This window comes from Gopherus flavomarginatus, chromosome 4 (assembly GCF_025201925.1).
Source record: "Gopherus flavomarginatus isolate rGopFla2 chromosome 4, rGopFla2.mat.asm, whole genome shotgun sequence".
NCBI classification, from domain to species: Eukaryota; Metazoa; Chordata; order Testudines; family Testudinidae; genus Gopherus; species Gopherus flavomarginatus.
This window is the reverse complement of record NC_066620.1, coordinates 47,285,097-47,311,231: the sequence shown is the minus strand read 5'-3', so window position 1 is coordinate 47,311,231 and position 26,135 is coordinate 47,285,097. Positions and strand designations below refer to the sequence as shown.

General features: G+C 44.3%; 1 protein-coding gene across 8 annotated transcripts in view; it reads right to left on the bottom strand.

Annotated features, from left to right (window-relative positions):
- The window catches only part of LOC127049464 (putative deoxyribonuclease tatdn3-A), a 31,592-nt gene extending 6,995 nt beyond the window's left edge, over positions 1 to 24,597 (bottom strand). The window contains exons 1-10 of one of the 8 annotated variants that reach the window (XM_050950264.1): positions 24,444 to 24,594; positions 19,632 to 19,664; positions 16,431 to 16,504; positions 14,314 to 14,395; positions 11,162 to 11,224; positions 10,251 to 10,360; positions 8,231 to 8,307; positions 6,727 to 6,839; positions 2,818 to 2,912; positions 913 to 1,100 (exon numbers count right to left, since the gene is read on the bottom strand). In XM_050950264.1, coding sequence (XP_050806221.1) covers positions 2,823 to 2,912; positions 6,727 to 6,839; positions 8,231 to 8,307; positions 10,251 to 10,360; positions 11,162 to 11,224; positions 14,314 to 14,395; positions 16,431 to 16,504; positions 19,632 to 19,664; positions 24,444 to 24,503 — 702 coding nt within the window. In that variant the 5' untranslated portion in view covers positions 24,504 to 24,594 and the 3' untranslated portion in view covers positions 913 to 1,100; positions 2,818 to 2,822. Of the gene's footprint in view, positions 1 to 912; positions 1,101 to 2,817; positions 2,913 to 6,726; positions 6,840 to 8,230; positions 8,308 to 10,250; positions 10,361 to 11,161; positions 11,225 to 14,313; positions 14,396 to 16,430; positions 16,505 to 19,631; positions 19,665 to 24,443 lie in introns of those variants that run through there. The other 7 variants (XM_050950261.1, XM_050950256.1, XM_050950257.1 and 4 more) reach the window with 7 other exon arrangements.
- Between the last annotated feature and the right edge of the window lie 1,538 nt (positions 24,598 to 26,135).

Genomic DNA, 26,135 nt, shown 5'->3' with positions numbered 1-26,135 from the left:
ATTGGGCTTTTATTCTTTAAGATGTCATTTTGGTAATACAAAAATTCCACATATATCCCTGTGATGATATCATACATATACATATTTCATACTTTGTACACTGTTGTCATAAACAGATAGCTAAGGGTTAATGTCTCTTTCACCTGAAGCACCTGACCAGAGGACCAATCAGGAAACCGGATTTTTTCAACTTTGGGTGGAAGGAATTTTGTGTCTGAGGTCTTTTTCTGTCTGCCTGCTTTCTCTGAGCTTTGGAGAAGTAGTTTCTGTTTTCTAATCTTCTGTTTCTAAGTGTAAGGACAAACAGATCAGATAGTAAGTTATATGGTTTCTTTTCTTTGGTATTTGCATGAATATAAGTGCTGGAGTGCTTTGATTTGTATTCTTTTTGAATAAGGCTGTTTATTCAATATTCTTTTAAGCAATTGACCCTGTATTTCGTCACCTTAATACAGAGAGACCATTTGTATGTATTTTTCTTTCTTTTTTTTATATAAAGCTTTCTTTTAAGACCTGTTGGAGTTTTTCCTTACTTCAGGGAAATTGAGTCTATACTCACCAGGGAATTGGTGGGAGGAAGAAATCAGGGGGAGATCTGTGTGTGTTGAATTTGCTAGCCTGATTTTGCATTTCCTCTGGGTGAAGAGGAAAGTGCTTTTTGTTTCCAGGACTGGGAACGGAGAGGGGGAGTCACTCTGTTTGGATTCACAGAGCTTGTGTCTGTGTATCTCTCCAGGAGCACCTGGAGGGGGGAAGGGAAAAAGGATTATTTCCCTTTGTTGTGAGACTCAAGGGATTTGTCATTTTGGTAATACAAAAATTCCACATATATCCCTGTGATGATATCATACATATACATATTTCATACTTTGTACACTGTAAAAAGAAATAATATAAAATAAAGCCCCAAACCACAAACTACAGAGCAGAGCTGTGTTTCAGATGCTCTCTTTTTATTGTTGTTTCAACCGCTGGTGAACTTTGGGGAACAGCTTCAGGGCATTATGTGTTGTTACTTCACAGACTGTTTCTACTGATAGGCCTTTCACTGCAGCAATGTACTGACAAGAAATCCTGATCTGCTCTGGTTCATTTCTCTCCTAAAAGAGAATTGCCAACAAGGTTACACTATACAAGAAATCAAGTGCGATCAGCCTGGCTTACCCAGGGCCCATTGGACTGAGTCCCTCCCTTCCATTAAATCACTTAAGAAGAAAAAAAAAGTCACCACCGGCATTTACAAATCTTAAACCACAACTAGGCTCTATGGTGTAAGCATCTGAGATAAGTTAGATGGAAGACTCAGACTGATACTGTGCAGTTTTGGATCTGACAATTCTATGGGAATTTCACTACATTTTAAAGACAACAGCTGGATCAAGCTCCAGAAATGCTACTTCCTTTATTGCTGGGAAAGAATAAATATTCAGCAACAGTTTGAAGTTCCTGAAACTTCTCTGTGGAGGTTACAGCAGGAAGAAATCTGCTTTCTTTGAAGTTCTATATATATATCAGCCTAGACCCTGCAAGATGTCGAGAGCCTCACTAAAACCCAGGGGAGTTATTTATTTATTTATTTAAAGTAATAAACCCGATAGCTAACCAAGGCTTGAGGCAGTCTGACATCAATGATGCGACAATAAAATCCCAGCAGCATTAAGAAATCCTTGCACTGGAACTCAGGCAGCCAGAGTTCAGAAACTCCTTTCCACCCTTTTATTGTTGCAGGAAGCAAAACCCCAACCCTCTCCAAAAACCGTATCAAACAGATGTCTTTTGAAGCCTGGCCAGAACGTCACCTACTTTGGACTATTTAGGGGAGCTAGTTCCAGAGTCCTGGAGCTCTCAGATAGATGCTCTTTCTTTTATAATGAGGGGACATCCATCTCGAACGCCCCTGCTGACCACAGCTATTGAGTATGGCACAGGGAGAGACCTAGTCCTTCAAGTACGCCTGTCCCAGACCATTAATGGCTTTATAGGTCATAACCGACACCTTAAACTCCACCCGGAGACCAACAGACAGCCAGTGCAGATCCTGGAGTCATACGCTTCTGGTAAGAAGCCCCCCTCAGTACCTAACATCTCAAGTGCCACTGAAGTCAACAAGGACTGATGACACACAAAAGGTTCAAGCATTGTTCAGCACCTTGCAGGCTCTAATCTATTAAAGAGACATGTTCACATTGATTTAAAATAAATTTAAAAAATTCCAACTAAAATGGGGGGGTTAGTTTGGATGTAAACATTCCTGTGCAGTTTGGTACCCTGAACACTGGCTCTCATGCATTAGCAAAAAATGGCAAAATGAGAAACTGACTAATCTATTTTCCAAGCTAAATGTAGTGCCAAATGTACAGAGAGCATTAATGATGACACAATCAGTTTCTAAAATTTGTAGTGTTAATTACCTCTGGTGGTGGTAACAATATTTATTTTAATGATCTGATTTCACATGACAGTGCCCCTTTGATCTCAGAGGTACCTGGGCGTGGTGTTTGAGCTCTAGGTTAAACTGTGTATTTGTTAGTGTGTGTCAATGGAGCGACAGCAATGTAAACCCAGTGAGATAGCAAAAATTAATCCTAGAGTATGTGCACCAAGAATTATTTTTCTCTCCTGACAACTTCTTTTGGCTTTTCTTGTTTAAATAAGAGAAGGTGGGACCTCTCTTTGCATCTTGCATATGGCTAATAGTCAGGGCATTAGAGAGCATGAGCCCTAATGCATTATAGTCTATGAACCCTAAGAGTCAGTCACTTCATTTCTGAAATGCAGGTTGAAAGGGTTTAGGATTTAAACTAGTAAGCTACATACTTTACTTACTGTACCTCTTTCTTTGGGCCAAGAGAGGGCGAGTCGGTCTCCAGGCAAATATTCTCTAGTGGAATCTGTCTTATTAACTTTGCTCGCTTGTAGACAGGAGAATAAAACAAGAAATAAAACACAGGTAAGAGTCCATTTCCATCACACTAATCAATACAGAAAGGAGCACACTATACATTTTGCACACACAATCAATTCATGGGTAACAAGTCTGCCTTATTGGCATTCAGTAGGCTGTTTGAGCCACTGGGGATAATCCTATGCCTCCAGTGAACTGCAAACACAAGGGTTAAGCAGTGTCCTGGGCCATCAGAGCCTCTACCATACTACAAGGATTGTGAATATTCACCCCCCTCCCACAAATGTCTGTTAATCTTTTCTAAATGCAAGCTGTCTTGAACAGTCTATTAAGTACATCCACTCACCGAATGACACGGGTACTGTGATTGGGAAAGACAGTACAACAGCCAGCCGGGTGCTGGGCTGGTAGTATAGGAGACCCACAGTTAAGAACATCCTGTGGACTCCTGTTCTCATAACCATTAAACTAATGACTTTAGGTAGATGGGGTGGGTTGTGTTTTCTCTCCTTATCTAGGTAGTTATAGCATGCTCACTGCCATGGTATCTGAGCCACTCTCAGTGCTGGTGTGGAAGGTAAAGGGATTCACTCCACCAGAAGATCAGAGAAAGGACAATGGGGCAGAAGGTAGCTTGAATGCAGAAGGGCCCAGTCTCTCAGACCAAGAATTGGTCATTTGGTGTAGAAATCAAAAAGTGATCAGTCTTGTGATTCCTTAGCTACTTGGGCCCAATCATCTGGCTGAGATGCACTGGCGTGACTCAGTCAGTTAACACTGGTAGGTGATCGATCATGCTCACAACCATGATCAATCCAGTTGATCTGATTGATCACCTACCAGATCCACAAAGGTACATAGGCACCTAATCCCCTGATGTAGGCACCCCAGTCTCAGTTTTATGCTCCACAAAACTCCCACCACACCCCGTGGGCACAGAAACTCTGGAACGTTGGGGGAGGTACGCATCAGACTATACCATAGTTCAGGGGTTAGAGCACTCAGCTGAGAGGATCTGAATAGAGGTTGCCCCACCTTTCTCCCCTCTAGCAGAGGAGGGAATTGAATCCAGGTCTGCCACAATCCAAGTGGGTGCTTTAACCACCGGGCTAAAAGTTATAAGGTGAGCCTGAGGGTGCCCCAGACTTTGCATGGATCGAGGCAGGCACCTAACACATTCTCACAGGAAATGACTTAAGTGCTGTAAGCACCTAAGTCACCAGCTGGCACCCCGGTGGCAGGGCATGGTGTAGAAGGCTCTCATGCTTCAATGGCCCCGGCTGACAACCAGTCTGGCTCTGCAGCAGTCTGCTTCTTCTTGCGACTCAGCCCTTCAGCTGAATCACATAGACTGCCACCCCTTCTAGAGTAAACCAATAGTCCCTCAAAACAAGAAAGCACAAAGTCTTGTGGTCTCTATGCCAGGTCTGGGGAAGAGGTAGGGGAATCCAGCCTCTCCTCTGGTTTCCAGCCCAGGGACCCTGTTTAGGTGGTTAAGGGCTTGTCATTTAATCCCTCACCACTACCCTGGGTTGTCCCTACCTTTCCTTACTTGTCAACACCTTCCATAGACCTGGGAACACTGCCATGAATTTGTGGCTCCCCACAGCTTCTTCCCAGCTAGCTACTAAGGAGCTTCCTCAAAGTTGCTCCCAGCCTGTGAAATACAGCCCAGCTGCTGCTAAACAGTCCTTCCCATCTCCTTCCTTATGACAGGAGTCCCCCCAGCTCTCCTTCTTGGAGCTGGATTTGTAGCTTAAGCCCACTGCAGGGCCTCAGCCACCTTCTCCTTCAGCTAGTCCCTTTTCCCCAGTTAGTCCCAGGCTCAGAGGCTTCAGCAGGCCAGCCTTCTCCTGCCGATCTGCTCTCCTTCCTAGCCAGCCCCCAACTGAGCCATGTTCAGGCCTTTTAATTCCTTCTTCCAGGCTTGACACCTATTGCAGGTGTAGTGGGGTAAGGCTGACTGCATCCATAGGCTCCCATTAACCTCTTCAGCTCCAGTGTGTTTGTTATACCCTCTCACAGGCCCTAAGCCACCTGACTCCAGGAGAGAGGGTCCCAGTTGTGGATGGCTAGCAGAGATAGGCACCTAAGTCCAGCTGCAAGGATGCGCCTATCCCTGCGAGAGGGGAAAGTCTTAGGACACATCCTAGGCATCCTCATTGGCTAGCTTAGGCAGCTCCCCACCTTGTGTGCTGGCTTTTGTGGATCCCAGTCTAAGGCACCTGTCTCTCCCCAGCCAGTGTACAGGGAGTCTAAGCAACTAATTCGACTTTGTGAATGGCAGTGTCATTCCTGTGATTTCCTAGGCACCTAAGAGTTATGCACTGCAACACTCAGCCTCACAATGCCCAAGACCCAAGCCTTAGGCCATATCTATGCCAGAGTAATTCTCTGAAAATCTTTCACCGATGTTAACACTGGTTCAGTTCCACTAGTGTTAGCAACACTGCATGCCCTAGTGTAGATGGGCCATCAGATACTGAGCAGGGTCATATGATCATGTTAAAAACAGCCGCTGGGACTGGCAACACTGGTAGAGTTCAACTGATCTTAGTAACGAGTGCTACAGACATGGCCTTTGATTGCAAAGCTCCTGGCAGCAGGGACTGTCTCCCACTATGTATTTGTACAGCGCTTATGTAACCCACACACCTTCTGGGTGTGGTGTTCTGTCCCATCTAGTGGCACTGAGATCAGAGAGAGATAAAATGAGTTTGCTCTACAGCCAGCTGGCTTTTAGCTCATGAGGCAGAGGCTCATGCACTAAGCTCCAGAGGCCCCAGGTTCAATCCCGCCCACTGACGACCAGGGTCTGTTGGCATTACGCCTAGCACAGCAAAGCCTCTAACTGGTGCTTAGGAGCACTACTGCAACACAGATAATACCACTACCAATTTAGCTCACTGTGATTCTGCCTTTGGGCCAGATTTTGATCTCCCTTACACTGGCTACACACTCATGGACCTTCACTGGTTTCAGTGGACTCACTCCTGATTTACATCCACGTAAGCAAAAAGGGAATCGTCTGTGTCCTTCTTGCAGAATCAGCAGTGCACATTTTCTCTTGCCACCCTCCACCCCTGATCTCATCCCTGCACCACACCACATCGCACTCCTCCTTATTCTAACCCCTCTTCCAAACTCACAGCAGTTAGTTAACCAAACCCAAATGTCAGGGATTTAAAACATCAATGTGTAAAGATTATTAATGCCATTAACCCCGAACACCAGCTCCATCATCATGTCCCAACCATCATTCCCCAGCTAAGTGTTCTACTCTAGCTGTAGCCCCATCATTGCGCCACACGGCAATATATTAAAGTTAATTAATCCTCATTTAAAAAAACCCCAACAAGAACTAAAAGGCCACATATGTTCCTCCCCATCCCTTGCTGAGCTATGTGTGATTTAGACTGTAAACTTCCTGGAGCACAGACCTGACATTCTTCATTTGGCTTTAATTCTGCTGTGATATATATAATAGAAAGTGTCTCTTAGGAAGTATGGGTATCACATGGGCCTATTACATACGTTGGGCCCGATTCTCTTTTACACTAAGGCCCATCTACATTGCTCTGGAGGAGTAAATGTGCCCTAAAGCGGGTATAATGTATAAAGGCAATTTACTGCCAGAGTGGCATAAAGAGACCTTGGTGGGCATGAGAATTCAGATCACTGTATGCATGTCCCTTATGGTCATTCTTGCCCTCTGCCTCACCCTACCCTCCCAAAATCTGAGCCATTGCAGAACATCAGTTCTCATGCAGTCTAATTAAAACTATGCTGAAGCAGATTCTGTGAACTTTCCAGGGATTTACCTGATCATTCCTTGTGACAGCTGGAGGAAAAGAAAAACAAAAGCCAGCTTGTACTCCTTCCAGGGCAACAGAGGGTCTGCCAGCAAAGTTATGAAGCAGTGCGTTCTGAATACCTGCACCACACAGAAGAAACTCAAAAAACCTAAAGATACTAAAACCAGGCTGCAAGAGTTTAACAGTACCACAGTAAAGATTTGTATCACACTTTTTTTTTTCCTATTTTAATTGTAAGAGAATTTAGTGCTGGCTCTCAGTCCTGAAGTCCTTTATTTATCCACAGGCAAAATGTGCATCAACCTTTTTAGGATCCCTCCCTGAGGAGTGATAACATAATTAATTCCACCTGTGACCTCTCTGCTAGGCCTGCCAATAAAGGTGCGGACTCTGATTCCCATGTATCCACTGGGCACTGGACCAAGACCACCAAATTCACTTCATATCAGCACCAGGGAGCTGTCAGTGGTAACAATTTTCAGTTGGCATCTGCCAGGGCCAGACTAGAACTTGTAATTAGTGGTGAAAGGCTCCACAGCTGATTACCTACCTCCGCAGCCTTTCTGTCCTCCAGCAGTTTATTTCTGTCCTGCTGTCACTAACTGTGTTTGTAATACGCACAGAGATGTAGATAAGTAAATATTTAAACATATTTTAATTGTATCTTTCTTCACAAAATAGGCCAATTTGCAATCTACAGATCTGCTGGAAACAAATCAAAGAGAAATAAAGTTATCCAGAAACCATACTCTTCTTGCTTCTGCTCAAAAGAGCGTGGTGGAAGTTGATGCTGAGACAGAGGTTGCTTTGCTTCACTCACTCCCCAAAAAAGTTACAATAAAAAAAAGAAACAATTCTATGTTTCATCAGAGGTTTTCCACTCTGCAGAAACTGTCACTCCTTGAGCATAATACATAAACTTGTCTAGAGCCGCCCCTGTCTAGAGCTGCCATTTCGCCGCCCCAAGCATGACGGCATGCCACAGGGGGCGCTCTGCCAGTCACCGGTCCCGTGGCTCCGGTGGACCTCCCGCAGGCATCCCTGTGGAGGGTCCGCTGGTCCCGCGTCTCCATCAAAGCTGCGGGACCAGCGGACCCTCCGCAGGCATGCCTGCGGGAGGTCCACCGGAGCCCTGCCTGCCGCCCTCCTGGCGACTGGCAGAGCGCCCCCCGCGACATGCCACCCCAAGCACACGTTTGGCATGCTGGGGCCTGGAGCTGCCCATGGTTCTAGAGCATCTTCCACTCAGTTTCCAGACTTCAATGAATGGAGTTCTATGACAAACATGAGGAAGGGAAACCTTATTAGCTCCATTTTACAAACAGATAAACTGAGGTAAAGGACTCAATTTTCTTCCCAGTTATAGAAGTAAATCAATTAAATTACTGTCCACCAGCGTATAACTTGTGTATGTGCAGAAACAGGCTCAGAGAGCAGTTAAGGAGTTCTTCTTGCAACAATAATCAGTACTGGTTCTAAGAGTTTGATCAGAATGGATAGTGAGACTTACCCTGCTCCTTAAGAAAAGCAATAGTTTGTCTCCCAGCCGAACGAGAATGAACGTTTCTGTTCATTACAAAATACAAACTTTAGAGAAGCAGAGAAACACTGGGGATTTTTTTTTTAAATATAAAGTGATTTCTTTTTAGAAAATAAGATCTCTCTATCAAGGAGAAAACGTTACTGTTCAGGAAAACAAGGGTTACAACTGGCATTGCTGACAAAGGGAAGAGATATGGTTCTATTCTGAAAAAGCAACTACAGAAAAATGGCACCTTCTTCCTCACCAGGTCTGCTCCTTGTGTGTATTTAGAGTCAGATCTGTTGAATTTAGTGACAAAAGTAAGGTGTAACCCTTGTTTGCCATGCAGTGCCAACACAGCTAAGGGAGAGCGAGCTGGATTCCTTTCCTCCTACTGCATCATAATCATCAGAATTGTTTACTTAGTACCAATGAGTTTCACCAACATAAACTGAATGAAGACTGACACTGCACAGTCACTGAGGGCATCATGTGACCTGCAGAACTTTTATTACTGGAGATGATGCAATGAAGAAAAGAACCCAGCTTGGTTTTCAAGTCAGGGGTTGAATCTGAGGGCTGGCAATTAGGAAAAAAACCCAACATCTTTTTCATTGGTAAATGGAACACATTTGTTCTGGAAATCACTGGGAGAAAACACACACAGCACCCTGCCATGCCAAAGTTACTTTCACTGAAACAAAAAGAATTACAAACTAAGAGATTTTATTCTCCATCCCCACTTCTTAAAGTTCCTAACGTTTTGGGGCAAAATGAGGTGAGGGATACAGGTGGTTTAAAGTTCTCCTTTGCACTGCCCCACTGCTGGTGCTGCTCTGTCCAGGTCATTATCCCTAAGCTGAAAAGCTATAAGGGGCAAAAACAGTAGTCTAGGATAAGCATGGCACCGAGGCAAGTCTATGAATTTATGAACTTCTCTCCCCACTCCTTTCTCCAGCCATGCCCCCTTTTATCTGCTAAATCAGCTGCAAGGGGTTCAATTTGGCATGCTGAATACGTGCTGATAGTTAGGAGAGTTACACACATAGGGAGAAGAGAATAAAGTATTACGGTCTTTGTCTTCCCGTTTCCTGATGCTGAACTCGATAGCAACAAATTAAATACAAAATCTCAGTTTATTTTTATAAATACTCTTATTTCCCCCCTAAATGTTCACTTACCAAGTACAATGGAAAACCACCTATCTAGTGAAATAGAGAGTTTTGGGAGAAATGCTGATTTCATTTATGCCAGTGTAACTCCTGGAGTTATACCTGCATAACAGAGATCAGAATCTGAGCCACAGAAGTTATTCCAATAAAAGTTCTGGTTAAGGGGGGGGAGTTTTCCGACGTAAATGACATACATAGAGGGAGGAAAGCTAAATCTGAGCAACAAGGAGTTTAGATAAGAGGGTCTCTTTCTGCTGTGGTGGGTGCATGTGCCTAAACCTGCTCTCATTGAAGTCTGTGGCAAATCTCTCTCTGGTTGAAATCTTGGCCTTAATGAATTGCGGTGGAGTTTTGCCATTCATTTCAAGGGGTCAGAATGTCATCCTCTGACTTCATTTGTGCAGAAGTGGGACATAAAATGACGCCTTGAAATAATACAAGTCTAACCTCCATTAAGTTTTATTTGAGGAGCATAGCTCAGTTCTTATCCAAAAGATGAAATGTGTACAGACGGAAAATACACCCCCTTTCAACAACAATTCTTCCAGAAGAAAAGGCAGCAAATCTCCCACAGTTTTAATGATGACTCAGTTAGAGAGGAACATTTATCAACCCTAATTTCCTGATACTGGCTTCCCAGATGTAAATCGCTTTTTATTATTGTTATTTTTCTTTTTAAAACTTAAACCATTGAATATTTGGATTATTTTTAGTCAAAACATTACTGATATGCTTTGCCACCCCTCCTGCACTCCAGGAGCTGTGACTTAGGAAACAGGTGCTGAGCTTAGTTAAGATTTGATATATGAGGAAGATGTGGAGGGGTTCTGACTCACACTGGCAGGTCTAGTTGTTTAGCTATATCCAGCTGTAATGCAAAGACCTTTTGCTGCTCCTCACATTGCTGGGATGTGGACACAAACCATGGAGTGAAGTCTAGACCGATCTGCAATGAGAATGAGTTAGGGTGTGATACAGTTTGTGAAATCTTAAGTAAACTTCAAAATGCATGGAGGATTAATGCTTTCAGTCCATTAAAATTCAAATGCTGCAGGCCAGTGATTCTCAAACTTTTGTACTGGTGACCCCTCTCACATAGCAAGCCTCTGAATGTGACCCCTCCACCCTTATAAATTAAAAACACTTAAATATATTTAACACCATTATAAATGCTGGATGCAAAGCAGGGTCTGGGGTGGGGGCTGACAGCTCACGACCCCCCATGTAATAACCCTGCAATCTCCTAAGGGGTCCCAACCCCCAGTTTAAGAACCCCTGCTGTAGGCTACTATGCCTGACTGAGACAAGCCATTATAACAGACAAGATTAGAAGGCACTACAATCTCTATATAAGGTATTGTACCCGGGGGTACAGTAGTACATTGATCCAGAATAAGCTATATTATATATAAGATAATATAAAAACGCTTCGCTGGAAAAAAAATCTATAGCAGCTCATCTAGTCTCTCTACTCCTGTCCTAGCTGCCGGATTCTAACATATCTATGTGGCCCATCTCTAATAGTTATTCTTAAAATGATCATCTGAGGCCTGATTCTAGTCTCACACCAAGAGAGGAGTTGGGTGTTTTGGGGCTTGTTTTTTAATAGCAAATATGATTTGTCTATAAAAAGAAACTTAACCCCAATAAACCACAGATTGCAATATATTGCACAGGCCTACCAGAGCAATGGCTGAGTCAAGAAAACCCCCGATACTAATGAAATTAAACAAACAAAGCACTCTACCTCTCCAATAGCCACCAGCTTATCTTTGTGCTTCTCAAAGAATGGAAGGGCAGGTTCCAAGTCCTGTAATAAACCAGCTACAGCTCACATGCTTTGTTAAAACAACAGTGGGGTAAGAAGAGGTCCTGGCATGTTAATGAAATTGCAGAAACAGGCATTAGTATACCATGGTGAGGACAGCAGTATAAGGCAGGTATTAAAATTATACTGAATTGTCTAACAGCTACTGAATGTTTTAAGTACCCATTCTTTAAATACGACTACAATTAAAAATGAAAAGAAAGCCCAATCATTCTGCTGGGCTGCCCAGAGTCAGTCACACAGCCGCACTACTGTGGAGAGTACAGGCTTGGGATGGGGCTTGGCCATAATGGCCAGAAGATGTGTTGATTCAGCATATCTTCAAGGCAGCCTCAGATGGCAGGGCTCCTACGGAGTCCTGGGAGAAGTGTAAAGCTGCCCTCCACGGATGGAATCCCCAACAGGGACAGCAGTGGGAATAGCATGGGTCCTCCCCTGAGGATGAATGCCCCAGTATGTAACCTCTCCTGCTGCAGTTTGGATCTCCTGGGCCAGCAGAGAATAGTCAATGCCACAGTTTGCAAAGTGCCAAAGCAGCTATATAAATAAAAAGGCATCATTGTCATCACATAGAGCTTGTCTACATGGAATTTAGTGCGTGTAAGCTCTGGTGTGAATTTACCAGGGTGGATAAAAATTAATGATTTAAAAAAAAAACAAAACAGATTTTTTGATAAAAGTTTTTTTTCCTCAAAAAGCGTATCTAAAGAAAGATACATTATAGCTCAAAGATCTCTCATCATGAATAGGGATTATAAATTCTAATTCTATAGTATGAGACAATATATTCATGTAATGTTTAAGAAAAGTTTTGTAAATGAGTTCCAATAGTTCATGGATTAGGGACCCAATCTTATGAGGTTCCACAGGCTTCTGTATAGATTATTTAGGTTAATCTTTCTATCTACCCAATGGGACTCAGTGCTCAGTCTAAAAGATACCATCAGAGATGCTTAGTTTTGCAGTTCTCAAACTGGGATTTGCGTCTCCAGAGGTAACATGCCTGTTAACAGCAAAAATATTTTAAAATAAATATATAACGGTGAGAAATAACAGACCTCAACCCTATTGTCCCTCTGCAAATTTGTGTACACAGAGTCAATCCCTTACCTCTCTCTAAAAGTGCAAAGTTTCAAAAAGTTCAATGAATAGAAGATTGTTGGGAGTGGAAGAGATCTGGACAAGGAGAAGTCTGGAGATAAATGTGAGAAGCAAGGGACATATGCTTGTTTTGTTAAAATATTATGTTTGCTGTTGAAGAAAAAAATCCAGAATACTTAACATTGTTGTTTTAGTTAACTAAAACAATTTAAATGTCTGTCTGGTGATGGTCTCCTCCTAATAGAGCATGGCAAGAAAATCCTCCAAATATTAATGATTAACCTGTTGAACTGGAGATAGTTCACCTCCCAATGACTTCATAAATATCTGCTTCCATTACCTTTGGTAAATGAAAGAACCAAATAATAATTAATTTTCTGTATCAGGAGGTAGCCGTGTTAGTCTGCATCCACAAAAACAACAAGGAGTCCAGTGGCACCTTAAAGACTAATAGATCTATTTGGGCATAAGCTTTCGTGGGTAAAAAAAATCCACTTCTTCAGATGTGATTTAGAAGTGAGGCTTTTTACCCATGAAAGCTTAAGCCCAAATAAATCTGTTAGTCTTTAAGGTGCAGCCGAACTCCTTGTTATTCATTTTCTGATATAGCTGTAAAACTAATCTGAAAAGTTTTCAAAATAAATCACTGCTTAAAAATGTATAGTGTGTACCTTCTAAAAATGAAACCTACATCTATCTCTGAGCTGTGAAGAATATGTATTAAGGTTATAACAACCAACAAGAATGCACTTTTATGCAAAAACCATGATTAAACCGAGTATTCCTGATTAGTGATTTAAATCAATTTGATTTAAATCAAATCCACCCTGGATGCTCCACAGTAACTTCCCATGTGGACACACTGCTGCACTACAGCACCTTTGTGACAGACATGGTTAAGACTGCGCTGCACAGGGGAACTATGACCATCATGATCACACAGCACCCTCTGGAGGCCATGGAAGGAACTGCCTTCATGTCTATTGACAAAGTGCTATAGTGATGGCTTATGCATGAGGCTAAGCTTTTGTCACAGTTATTTTTAATAAAAGTCACAGGCAGATCATGGGCTTCCATGGATTTTTGTTTATTGCCCATGACCTGTCCCTTACTTTTATTAAAAATAAGTGACAAAATGAGAACGAAGGAGGGTCCAGCACCTATGGCTGCTAGGGCTCCAGGGTTCTCCCCGCTGCCTGGTGCCTTGAAGCTGTAGGGTGCCTGCCACCAGCAACAGCTGGGAGCTGTGGGACACCTCCCGACTGACAGCTCCAGTCCCGCTGCCCCGGGGCTGAAGTGGAAAATGTTGCGGAGGTCTCTGGAAGTCACTGATTCTTAGCCGTACTAAGTTATGCATCAAGGAAGAAAAACAGGATAAAATCAAGCAAGGACACATTTATATATATAGCTTTTATTATCTGCTTCAAGTCCTGCACTTAACATTTCCAAGATCTCACCATATTTGCTCATTTTCTTACTTGTTGCTTCATCTCCAAAAAAGGCAAAAAACAAAAAAAAATTAATAACTTTGTGGCCAGCCGCAACTTCATAGTTGTCACTATGTTGCACAGCAAGGGCACTCCCAACTTCACAGGGAAGGAATTCCGACCTTCCTGCTCTGAAAGGACAGATCTTTACTACTTAAAGGAGAGTGCCCTCCAGCTGTTAACTAAGTAGGGCCTATGATGCACGGATGAACAGATCCAACAGAGAGCAGCATTAGACATACACGCTAGCCAGTTTTTCCCCTCCAATAAATTGGTGATAATTACATTATCTTTATTAAAGTTGGGCACAGAAGAGAAGTGTCCATATTCACCCATGTGACAGCTGTCGACACAACTGCTACCGTGACAGATTTCTGCCCCAGAGACTTGAAGAGCTACATAAGTGGAGTTACAAATAATACCCACATGAAGAAATTCATTTGATTTAGCAAAATAAAGGCATGGGAAAGCTAGGCAAGTCACCTGAACAGTAACACTGCGATGTCCATCTGCACTGCCCTGAATCGGATGAATCCCAAAACATGCCATGACAGACTCTGGATACCTTTAGGAAGGGAAAAACACGTCCATGGGATTAAAACATCTAGCTCAGCAGTGACAGTAACATCATCCAGTGGCTGTTTGATGGCCTGTGGGCAATAAGTTAGCGGTTACAGCCAAGTTTCTAGCAGAGAGGTGTCCTCGCTCAGGGAACACACATCACAATCAGCACTGAGTTGTCATTCTTAGCAGAAACACCAAGGACTGAACAGATCGGGAAGACTGAAATACCCTTTCACCACTAGAGATGGTCTCTCAAAGGCCTGGTATAACTATGTGAGTTAGGAGTGTGATTAGTTAGTGATACCATTATGCCAGGACAACCCCTACTGTGGGCATAATTACACTGATATAAAAGTGCCTTATACCAGTAGCACTTACTCCCCCTCATGTATGAGAACAGCTATAGTGGTATAAAGCTCCTTCATACCCACACAAATACATCCACCCTTGTGGGGTTGCACCACTTTGACTACAGCAGTATAATCAGATTGGTGCAACTTGTGTGTGTAGACAAGGTGGGGCTGAAGCACTTTGGTGAGGCAGCATAAGGGCATCTACAATGCCACCTCCATGCTTTGCCCATTCTTAGGGGAAACAGATGTCTCCAGGGCTGCTCCTTTGCACACTCTCACAAATATGTAGGTGATCAATAATGTTTAACAATGAATATTTGATCTCTTGATATTTCCATGTTTTACATTTTGCTTTTTTTAAAAAACAAAGAAAAATACAATCTCACCCTTTGCCTACAATTGCCTGTAAAGTCAACATATCTCTCTCTCTCCCCCACACACATGTGCACACACTATTTTTATAAAGCAAAATATACTCTTTGTTAGCCTGTTCCAGTTCTCCAGCTCTCTGCTGTGATAAGTCAAAAACAACCCTCAGGCTCATTTGTATGCAATAGCCCTGTTTAAAGAGACCATATTCCAGCCCATTCTCCCTTAGAAGGGGAGAGAATTTAGACATGTTACTTCCCCTCCCCACAAAGCACTCGTGGACAAATAAATGTATCTTGATTTTAGGTTCTCACCTCAGTAGGGTATATGGTCCATTCCCCTGCCTTACAACAGAAACAGCTTGCTATTCAGCACATACCCCTCCAATTAAAGGCAGAATCCTGCTCTTATATGCATGTGTGCAGCTCCCAGGGAAAGGCCTGTACAGTATATTCTTAATTTCAAGTATATAGTCAATTTTGCCTTAAATTCCTTTAGCCATCACTTCACTCATCATATGGCTGACATTCCACACTTCAGCAACTCTATGTGATGACATTTTCATAACATCTAGCCCAAATGTTACAATTTTGAAACAAGCTGCTACCTTGGAGGGGTGAAGGATTACCTCGCGCATCCGCATACACCTTTAGACACCTGAAGACCATGACAAGATCACCTCTTTGTTTCTTCTTTTTCAGGCTAAACATGTTTACATATTCGTCAGCAGACACACACGCAAAGCCACAATTCGTTCTTATTGCCTTCCTTGGTACTCGCCCTGTAATCTAGATATTCTTTTTTAAATGAGATGCACAAAAGTTGCACTTGATTCTAAGAACACCATTCCCAAGACCTTATGCAGAGAGATCCCTATAACCCAGTTGCTAGGGCACAGGACTGCGAGTTCATGGGCATGGGTTTTATCCTTAGCTCTGAGATGGAATCACTAGCCCTGGTTCCCCAGTACCCTAGCTCCCTGTGTTGTCATTTACACATGCACCAAGTGGGTGTGAAATGCTACCAGACCAGAACAGTAGATTTACACTGACTATGCACAGATGTAAATGACTATGCAGAGCTCGAGGCAGTGGAGAACCAGGCTCAACAGCATGATCATGGCCAATTCAATTAATCTCTCTGTGTTTCAGTTTTTCTGTCAGTAAAACGAGGATAATGAGACCCAGTCACCTCTGTCCAGAATCTGGAGATCTAGATATGACAAGTGCTATGGCAAGTGTTAAGTAGGGTGTTATTTCTTTGATCTAAAAGATGTCTTTGTACTGACACAAAGCATGCAGTGAAATAACAAACCTTTCTGCTAGATCAATAACCTCCTCAAATTCACTTTGCTGTTCTGTAACGGAAACAAAGGCTTGAACTCCAGCCTGGATTGAAAAAAAAACAAATTAAACAAACAAAAAACAACAACTGTATTTGTTACTGGTGAATGTTACACTTCCCTCCTGTTTTATGTACATGTTTCAGTTTATAAAGGACCTAGCTAAGAACTGTTCTAGGAGCACGTTGACTAAACTCACTTTAGTTAAATACCTTATTAAATGAGCTGAGGAAAAAAAGTAAAGTACTACCAAAATAAATGACTTATCTATTCAACCATGCAGGATTGAACAATATATTAGCCACACTGCCCCTCCTAGTCCAACCCCATCTCAAAATCCTGAGGGAAGAGCTAATCCTTAATTTGCCCTGAAGTTCCACAGATTCAAGTATTGTCTAAACTACTGCTTAAGTCAATGTAAGTTAAATTGTTAGGGGTGTGAAAAAACCACCCCCAAGCGACATAACTTACATTGACTTAAAGTTGTGCCTACACCACGCTATGTCAATGGGAGACGCTCTTCCATCAAGTTAGCGCATCTTCACCAGATGCGCTAAAATCAACACTGCAGCATCAATGCAGTGATGGCTGATTTAACATGGTAGAGAAGATAAACCCCAAAGCTCTGTTGGGCCATGGAAGAAAGCAAGCTCCAGAGACAAGGGCCCCTTAATGAGAACACCCTGATGGCAGGCCCCTCTCCCAAGCCCTGATAAAATAAAGCACTCTTGACTGCTGTTTCTGCACCCAGAATTTGGGAAGCCCACATGATCTATGCTAATCCTTCCATTGCTTCACACACACACCCTCCTTCCAGTTGCTTCACACACACACCCTCCTCAAATGCCTTTCAGTTGCTTCACCACTCAGTATTACCGCAGTCTTGTCCAATTTGAGTCAAGCAATCAAACTGGTCCAGCTGGATGGGATGGGATTACTGATGATAATGACAGTCAGCCAAGTCACTGCAATTCAAACTTCCTCCAGAGCCCTTCTAATGACCCTTTCTCCCCATTAGTGGGAGGTGTGGCATGATGGAATAAAATTCAGTGGGCATTTCATATGCACAAGTGTAAAGTACATACTGATCTGCTCATTTGGCTCCACTAACACATAAACAGAACCCTCTATAAAAAACCCTCTATACTTACAAATTGTGCCTACAGATAGTGTAAGGGTATGTCTACAGTACGAAATTAATTCTAACTTATTTTATTCAAATTTTCGGAAGCAATTTTATACATTCAGAGTTGTATGTCCCCACTAAAGTGCATGAATTCGGCGGAGTGCATCCACAGTACCGAGGCTAACATTGAATGTTGGGGCGGTGCGGTGTACTGTGGGAAGCTATCCCACAGCTCCCGCAGTCTCTGCCGCCCATTGGAATTGTGGATTAAGCTCCCAGTGCATGACAGGGCAAAAACATTCTCGTGGGTGTTTCTGGGTGTGTGCCGTCACTCACTCCTCCCTCTGTGAAAGCTACGGCAGACGCCATACTACCAGCAGACGGTGCAGCACGGTGCACTGCCTGTCTCCTGGTACTATGAATCCACCTTGTATGTCCTCTTGTCTTTCTATCTACTCTTTCATCTAACCATTTCCTGCCTTTTGTCAGCCATCGTGAACAGAGCCACACAGCTTCCACCACTTTTTCCCTGTTGTCAGTCCTGGGCTCCCGTGGAAGCTACAGACAGCAACAATTCCCCACCATTTTTTGGCCATCGTGAACAGCTTCCGCCACAAACTCTGCTTATGTTTCCGCCACAGACTCTGCTCTCCCACTCTTGCAGCTCTAACAAGCTTCCCAACTCCGTGAGAGCTACAGAAGACAACCATTTGCTGCCTTTTACTGGCCATCTTGAACTGAACAACTCATTTCACGCCCTTTTTCCAGGATTACCCACACAGGTGCCATAGCGCGGCAAGCATGGAGCCCGCTCAGATCTCTGCTGTGGTTTTGACCATCGTAAATACCTCACGTATTATCCAGCAGTATGTGCAATATCTGCGAATCCAGGACTGCGTGATCTCTTGTGATGGTGGACTGTGCTGACAGTCACCTGTGCTGATGGTGACCAAACAGGAAATGAAATTCAAAAGTTCTCAGGGCTTTTCCTGCACACCTGGCTAGTGCAGTGGAGTTGAGAGTGTTGTCCAGAGCAGTCGCAAGGGAGCATTCTGGGATAGCTCCTGGAGGCCAACAACATCGAATTGCATCCCCAATACATTTAACCTGGGATTGCGATCTCGATTTAAGCGCTACTCCACTTTCCAAGGTGGAGTATAGAAATTGGATTAAAGAGCCCTTTAAATCAAAAAAGCCGGTTTGGTCATATGGATGGAATCTTTTTTTTTTTAGAATTAACTCGGCTAATTCCAAAATAACAGACTAGTAGTAGACCAGGCCTAACATGCTCATGTTAGTGCTATCCCATCCTCATGCCATCACCTGCCTGCTGGCTCTACCCACAAGCAGGGCCGGCGCTACCATTTAGACGACCAGGCAATGGTCTAGGGCGCCAGAAGTTTTGGGGGGCTCTATTTTGCTGGGGGGGCGGTACGCGGGTCCGGTGGACCCTCCGCAGTCATGCCGGCAGACAGTCTGCAGCTGGAAAGGCCCCGGTGGAGCTGCCGCAGTCATTTCAGCGGACAGTGCGCTGGTCTAAAGGCTCCGGCGGACCTACCGCAGTCATGCCTGCAGCAGGTCCACTGGAGCCTTTAGACCAGCGGACTGCCCACCGGCATCACTGCGGCAGCTCCACCGGAGCCTTTCCAGCAGCGGACCGTCCGCCGGCATGACTGCGGTAGGTCCACAGGACCCGCGGGGGGCGGCAAAATGGCCGTCCACCTAGGGCGTCAGAAACCATGGCGCTGCTCCTGCCACAAGTTACATCTTGTCTTGACCTAGGTTCCTGCTCCGTCTGCAGCCCTCTGCAGTTGTATAGAATCCCATTGACTATACTGCAGGATCGGGGCCTACAATTGTAAGCTGTTTGGCACAGGAGATGTCCTTTACTACACGCTTATATAGAACCTAGCACAAGGGGGTACTAATTTAGTTGAGGCTTCAAGGTGCTCCTGTCATACTTAATAAATAAATCCTAATAATGCCCTGAGTAATGAATGAAGAATTCTGGTGGGGAAAAAGTAATAATTTAAAATAAGTCACTAACCTTTCTTGATTTTTCAATCACATCATTAATGTCCTGCAAGACACACATCATCAGTTATTATGCAAAGCACTGAGAGACCTGATTTTGTTACATTTAAGTGAGGAATGTGTAACAGGTCGTCCCCCCCCATCCCAGGGTGCCACCTGGAACTGAGGTACCACTAAGCCATCCCCCGCCCCACCAACCTGGGTTCCCTTTACACTGTACTGCTGTGACCAGCCTGCACTTTCACCAGCACACATACAGACAGGGACACACGCAGCTGCAGTTATATGCAGACGCTGTGATCAGCTCTGCATGAGAAGGCTCTAGCTAAGGAACTTTCCAGCTACACAGGCACGCACCCGGCTCTAGGGTGTAATACCAAAATTATACCATCTTGCGCTGCACAGGGAACTGTACAGTGTAAGCTCAGGAAATTTGCCCCCTCCCTCAATGTGGAGAAGAATATACAACAGCTTTCTGCCCCAAGTTATGACTCCCACACACTGGTTTTAGACAAAGCAAAACCAAGTTTAGTAACTAAAAAAGATATAATCACTTAAAATCTAAGGCATAGCAAACAGATCTCCTAGCAAATACACAAAAATGCAAACTAAGCTTAATAAACTACACAGATAGGATGAGGATTTGCTATTCATATCCTAAGTGAGGATACCAGCAGGCCGCAGATTCTTAAGGGGAAAGCTGCATTTGCTTATAGCTTTGAATCTCCCAGGCTAAACTCCCTTTAGCCTGGGTCCAGCACTTCCCCCAGTTCAGTCTTTGTTCCTCAGGTGTTTCCAGGTGTTTCTTTGGGTGGGGAGTCAGTGAAGAACCTCAATGATGTCACTCCCCTGCCTTAAACAGCCTTTGCATATGGTGGGAACTTTTTGTTTCAAAGCTTGGTTCCCACACCAATCAGTGGAAAAAACACTGATATTCCAAGATGGAGTCCAGCACAAGGTGACCTGGTCACATGTCCCTGTAGTATCACTGCAGCCATGAGTTGTAGGCTGTCTGCAGCATCCTCAGAAAGGTTACCCAATGGGAGATACACCTCTTCCAAGACCTATTGTTTTCTCCTAATGGCTCATTAACCTGAATAGGCCCTTACCAGCCAGCCATCTAGACTGAGAGCCTTTTGCCTAGAAGGTGTCCCCCAAGTGTAAACACATTTGTAATACAGACACATAGTCAATATTCCTAACTTCAGATATGAAAATGATACATGCAGACAAATGAGATAATCATATTCAGTAAACCATAACCTTTCCAATAACAACTCACATGACTTATCTTGCATAAAATACATTATGCCATAATCATATCTCTGTGAAGAACATGGGGTGCCATGTCACAGGATGGCCTTGTGTTGAAGATACCAGGCTGGGACTCAGGACATCTAAGGTTCATTAGTGGCTCTGTCACAGACTTCCTGCATCACTTTGGGTAAGTCGTTTAAACATTGACATGGACTCAGTTCCCCATACATAAAACAGCAATGACAAAGTTTGCCTAGCTGACAGGGGGGTTGTAAAACTAAATTATCAATAATTGTAAAATATTTTTCAAGTCCTGGGGTGGAAGGTGCTTGATGAGTTCAAAGCCTCATCATTGTTATTTTATTATTTCACAAGAATTTGGTGGCAGACCCAGGAAGAGAAGCCAGGTCTTCAGACAGCACAGACATCCTCCCTTCCTCTCCCAACCTTCTTGAAAGTAAACATGGAATCCAGCTACATCTGTGCTGGCCTCCAACCCCTAGTACTTCCCCCGACACTTTTGTGCATTATCTTGCTCAGATTCTGGGGCATTTCAAATCCTAATCTCACACTAGAAGGAGCCTGGGGCAGCCAATATGTAGCCTTGAGTGCAGAAATTCAAATGGAGGTACTGGAGCTGAGTTTAGATTCAGCTACAGAGAACAACTATTATGGGGGGGTGATACTCTGTACCCCAAAGCAACACTCTGGCACCCCCAGATTTACCACAGTGATATAATTATGTTACGTTTTCTACAAAGTATGCCTTGTGAGGTATCATGATAAGTCTTGATCTGTTGAAAATCAGTATTCAGTTGGATTGTGTGTGCTCTCATTGTATGTGAAGTTATGAAGTTTGCCATGTGTGTTACTGAAGTATGTTGTAATGTTGGGAATACCCACAACCAGCCTTTCAGGTACAACAATGGGGCAGCCAGATACTGATGATGACGACCCATGAAGGGGAATACACACTCACAAGGACTACCCCAAGAACTGTGGAGACCTCTCAGAGGGAGCACATAAACAATGGATACTACTTCACTCACCATAGCAAAAGATCTTTCCAGAAAGTTGGAAGAACCTATTAAGGAAGGGAAGTGACATCGTTTGTCCTCATTCCCCCCACAACTTAACACCTGGAAACACATTTGGAGAACAAAGACTGAACTGGGGAAGTGGTCCCAGGCTGAAGGGGATTTCCAGCCTGTGTATGGAAGATCTGAGACCTACTTGTATTGTCTATCAAGGTGAGACACTGCTTGATTCAAATCCTGTCTAGTTTACAGAACTCAAATTGCAATTTTACTTTTTATTTCTTAGGTAACCAACTTTGATCTGTGCACTTACTACTTATAATCACTTAAAATCTACCTTTCTGTAGTTAATAAATCTGTTTTATACTTTACCTAAACAATGTGTTTTGCTTGAAGTACTTGGGGAATCTGCTCAGGAACAAAAACTGATGCATGTCCTTTCCACACTGAGGGAGGGGCACTGGTCAGGCTTCTGACCAGGCAAGATGGTATAGCTCTGGGGTCCTAGGCTGGGGAGCTGTGGGGAATTGGCTTGAGCCTCTGTGAGTGGCTGGCAAAAGCATTCATGTAACCCAGTGAGTGTATCCTGCCTGTGGATGTCTGTGTTAAGTGCAGTACCTGGAGAGATTTGCAACTAATCACAGCACCACAGTTGGAGAGGGAGCCTAGTTTGGTAAGACAGAGGGCTCAGTGGTACCCTAGTTCCAGGCTGCACCCCATCAGAGTGGGTATATGGTTTCATGAGATTTGCTTGCCTGGCTTGTTTAAAGAACACTATTTCTTCAAGGAACACTCACCTCAATTACTTCAGCCTTCCAAAGCAAGATCCCTGATGCTAGTAGTATCACTGACAAGCAAAGGAAGGAGAGGCCCAGATTCTCCCTCTATTTGGTTAATTCTGTAGCCTCTTAGGCAGTGATAGTGATCCTTTTAATACAGGGACACAGCAGTGACTACCAAACCATAGCACGTTCTAGCTTGGTGTCACACACACACACCCCCTTCCATTTGACTCTAATGGCAGCAGCAATTTTCAGGTTAACACAATGCTTTTTCAGAGTTAAATATAATTGCACAATGATATGACATTAATGTTAGCTCACCAAGTTCATCCCCTGCAAGCACAGACTGTGGTCCCCCATAGAGGATGTAGCAGACATGAGAAACAGACCAAAAAGATTAACAAAAAGGCTAGGTGTAATCATTTCTTCCTAATCATACTTCTATTTCAATGGGACCTAGATTGCACAATGGATGCGTCATATATATATATATTTACTTTGTCCTTGGGGGTGTGAGGTCATTCATACCATGACACAGTTTTTAATATTCTGGTCATTGGGGAGAATGACAATTGCCAGGTTATTTTGTTCTTCATCAGACACACAGCTAATTGTATCTGCTAAATTAGTTATCAGATCTTGCGTACTGGCATAGAGTAGAACTTCAGAGTTACAAACACCAGAATTATCAACTGACCGGTCAACCACACACCTCATTTGGAACTGGAAGTATGCAATCAGCCAGCAGCAAACATTATTTTAAAAAGCCCAGTACAGTACACTAGTATTAAACGTAAAGTACTAAAAATATAAAGGGAAAGTTTAAAAAAAAAATTTGACAAGATAAGGAAACTTTCTGTGCTTGTTTCATTTAAATTAAGATTGTTAAAAACAGCAATTTTCTTCTGCATCATAAAGTTTCAAAACTGTATTAAGTCAATGTTCAGTTGTAAGCTTTTGAAAGATCAACCATAACATTCTGTTCAGGGTTACAGACATTTCCAAGGTATGAACAACCTCCATTGGCAGGGTGTTTGTAACTCTGAGATTCTGCTGGATATACCTTGGGAGACTGCACTTGTGTAACAAGTTTTCAAAATGTCTGGTTTTAGCTGTTTGTGTTTAATGTTAACCTAGAAAGGCAAGCTACTCTTCCTATCTTAGCCCAGCCTGGATGGCTCTGTTGGGTTTATCACATGTCCCACATTTTACAGGACTGTCTGGATTTAGTTAGGACCACACAGCCCCCTGGAAGCAATTGCACCATCCCATGAGTTATTTCAGACTCCTAAAGTGTCATCATCTTGCGATCACACCAGTGTCATGACACAAGCAAGACCGGAGGAAGAGCTCTGTGTAGCTTGAAAGTTTGTCTTGCTCATCAAGGGAAGTTGGTCCAATAAAAGCTATTACCTCACCCACCTTGTCTCACAAGCAAGTTTATGAACTGCAGAGTAAAGCACAAGGAACCCTGCTCTTAATCCACCAAAAAGCTCCCTGAAGTGTATCCATCACCGCTGTGCTATAAATGGGGGTTCTGCCACTGACTCTAATGGGATCAGGAGCTTCTACAGAGCACACTCCAGGCTTGGTGACTACAAGCAGGTAGAGGAAATTCAGTCACTAGCCTGGAAACAACTACTGTTGCAATAATACTTCGCATACCCAGGACTGTAAATCCAACAACAGCAGCCCCAGCACAGGGCCTGTGTACAGAGTGCATCTGCTGACTGCAGCCTTCAGTCCTACCTGCCTGAACTCCTCGGCTGTGAGGTGGCAGTGGCAATCGATGAACCAGCCCTTCTCCATTTGCAAAGGCTACCGCAGGCACCCTGAGGCGGCAAGGCCTGGGCTCCTCCTCTTACGACTCTGACAGACAGCAGAAAGAGGCTATCGCTCTTCCCAGGGCAGCGAATACAACCCCTCCCACTTCCACGCTGACAAGCCGCCCAGCCGAGCCAGGGCACACAGCAGCCTAGTTACAGCAGCTTTGCAGCATCAAGGCGGGACGCTCCAGCCCCAGCTCTGCACTGCAGGAGTATTTACAAACGGGACGATTGAGGGGGGGCGAGCCCTGTTGTGTCTCCCCCCGGAGTCTCTTTCCAAACGATTACCATTTACTGAAGCCTCAGCGAAACGTGTTTAAAGGGACAGTGGGAGTTTAGAAATCACGTTTCTTACCACAGTCCGTTTCGAGGAGGCTAGGAACGTCCAGAAGCAGCGAATCTTGTTGTAATCTTCTCAGTCAAACGATGGAAGCTGAAGATTTTGAGTAGATTACACATTTCTTTTATACCCACAGTTGTAGAATTAGCAATTTCTTCTGCGTTTTATAGGGTCTAATAATTACAGCCTTAGTCCAGCAAACCCTTAAACATGTGCATACCTGTGCTCATGGGAGGAGACCTGTTGACATTAGTGAGACCATTGATGAATATTTACCAGACATACTGAAGCCTTTTCAGGATCAGGGCCCAGCCTGTAGAAATTTTGGTGGTCCTAGAACCCACCTCCACCTGCCTAAGGCTCTGGGAGGGAGTTTGGGTGGGGGGAGGAGGTCTGGGGTGCAGGGCCAGGGCAGGGGATTGGGGTGCAGGAAGGATACAGGCTCTGGGAGCGAGGTTGGGTGCTGGGTGCAGGCTCTGGGCTGGGGCAGAGGGTGGGGAGTACAGGAGAAGGGAATTTGGGGATGGGAGGAGGTGTGGAGGGAGGGGGGTGCAGGCTCTGGGCTAGGGCAGGAGGTGGGGGTGGAGAAGGAGTGGGTGAGGGTGCAGGCTTCAGGCTGTGGGTGCAGAAGGGGTTGAGGGATGGAGTTTGGGTGCAGGCTCTCAGGTGGGGTGTGGGTGAAGGCTCTGGGAGGGAGTTGGGGGCAGGAGGAGATGTGTGGGAAAGGGGTGAGGGGTATAAGCTCTGGGAGGGGTTGGGGGAGTGTGGCACTTACCTGGGGCTCCTATGCAGGGGGCCTCCACGCACTGCTACCCACAGCTTCCTATTGATCGCAGGGGCACTTGGGACAGGAGCAGCATGCACAGGCACAGACACAGACCCACTCCACCCAGGGGATGCAGAGAGGGGCCAGCAGCCACATGAAGTGAGCAGGTGAAAACTTTTCAGCCCCACTACACTGCCAATGGTGGGTGAAGGCCCTGGGGCTGTTTTAAATCGCCCAGGGGACATATGGGAGGGAGCACCTGGGGGCGGAAGGCAGGGCGGAGGGAGAGACCAGGCCTCAAACAGTGCTGGAGCCTGCCCTGGGCTAGGAACATTCCCAGTGCCCAGGTACCGCAGGCCCATAGAACTCTGCAGCTTATGTAATTTGATGTCATGCTATGTTTTCAGTATCGCCTACAGCGATGTGTTGAGTGTTTTATTCTTTGTTTAGATTTAACTTTACTTTTCTTGTTTTTTTAATAAAATCTTGTTAGAGTAAGGCCTGCTGTA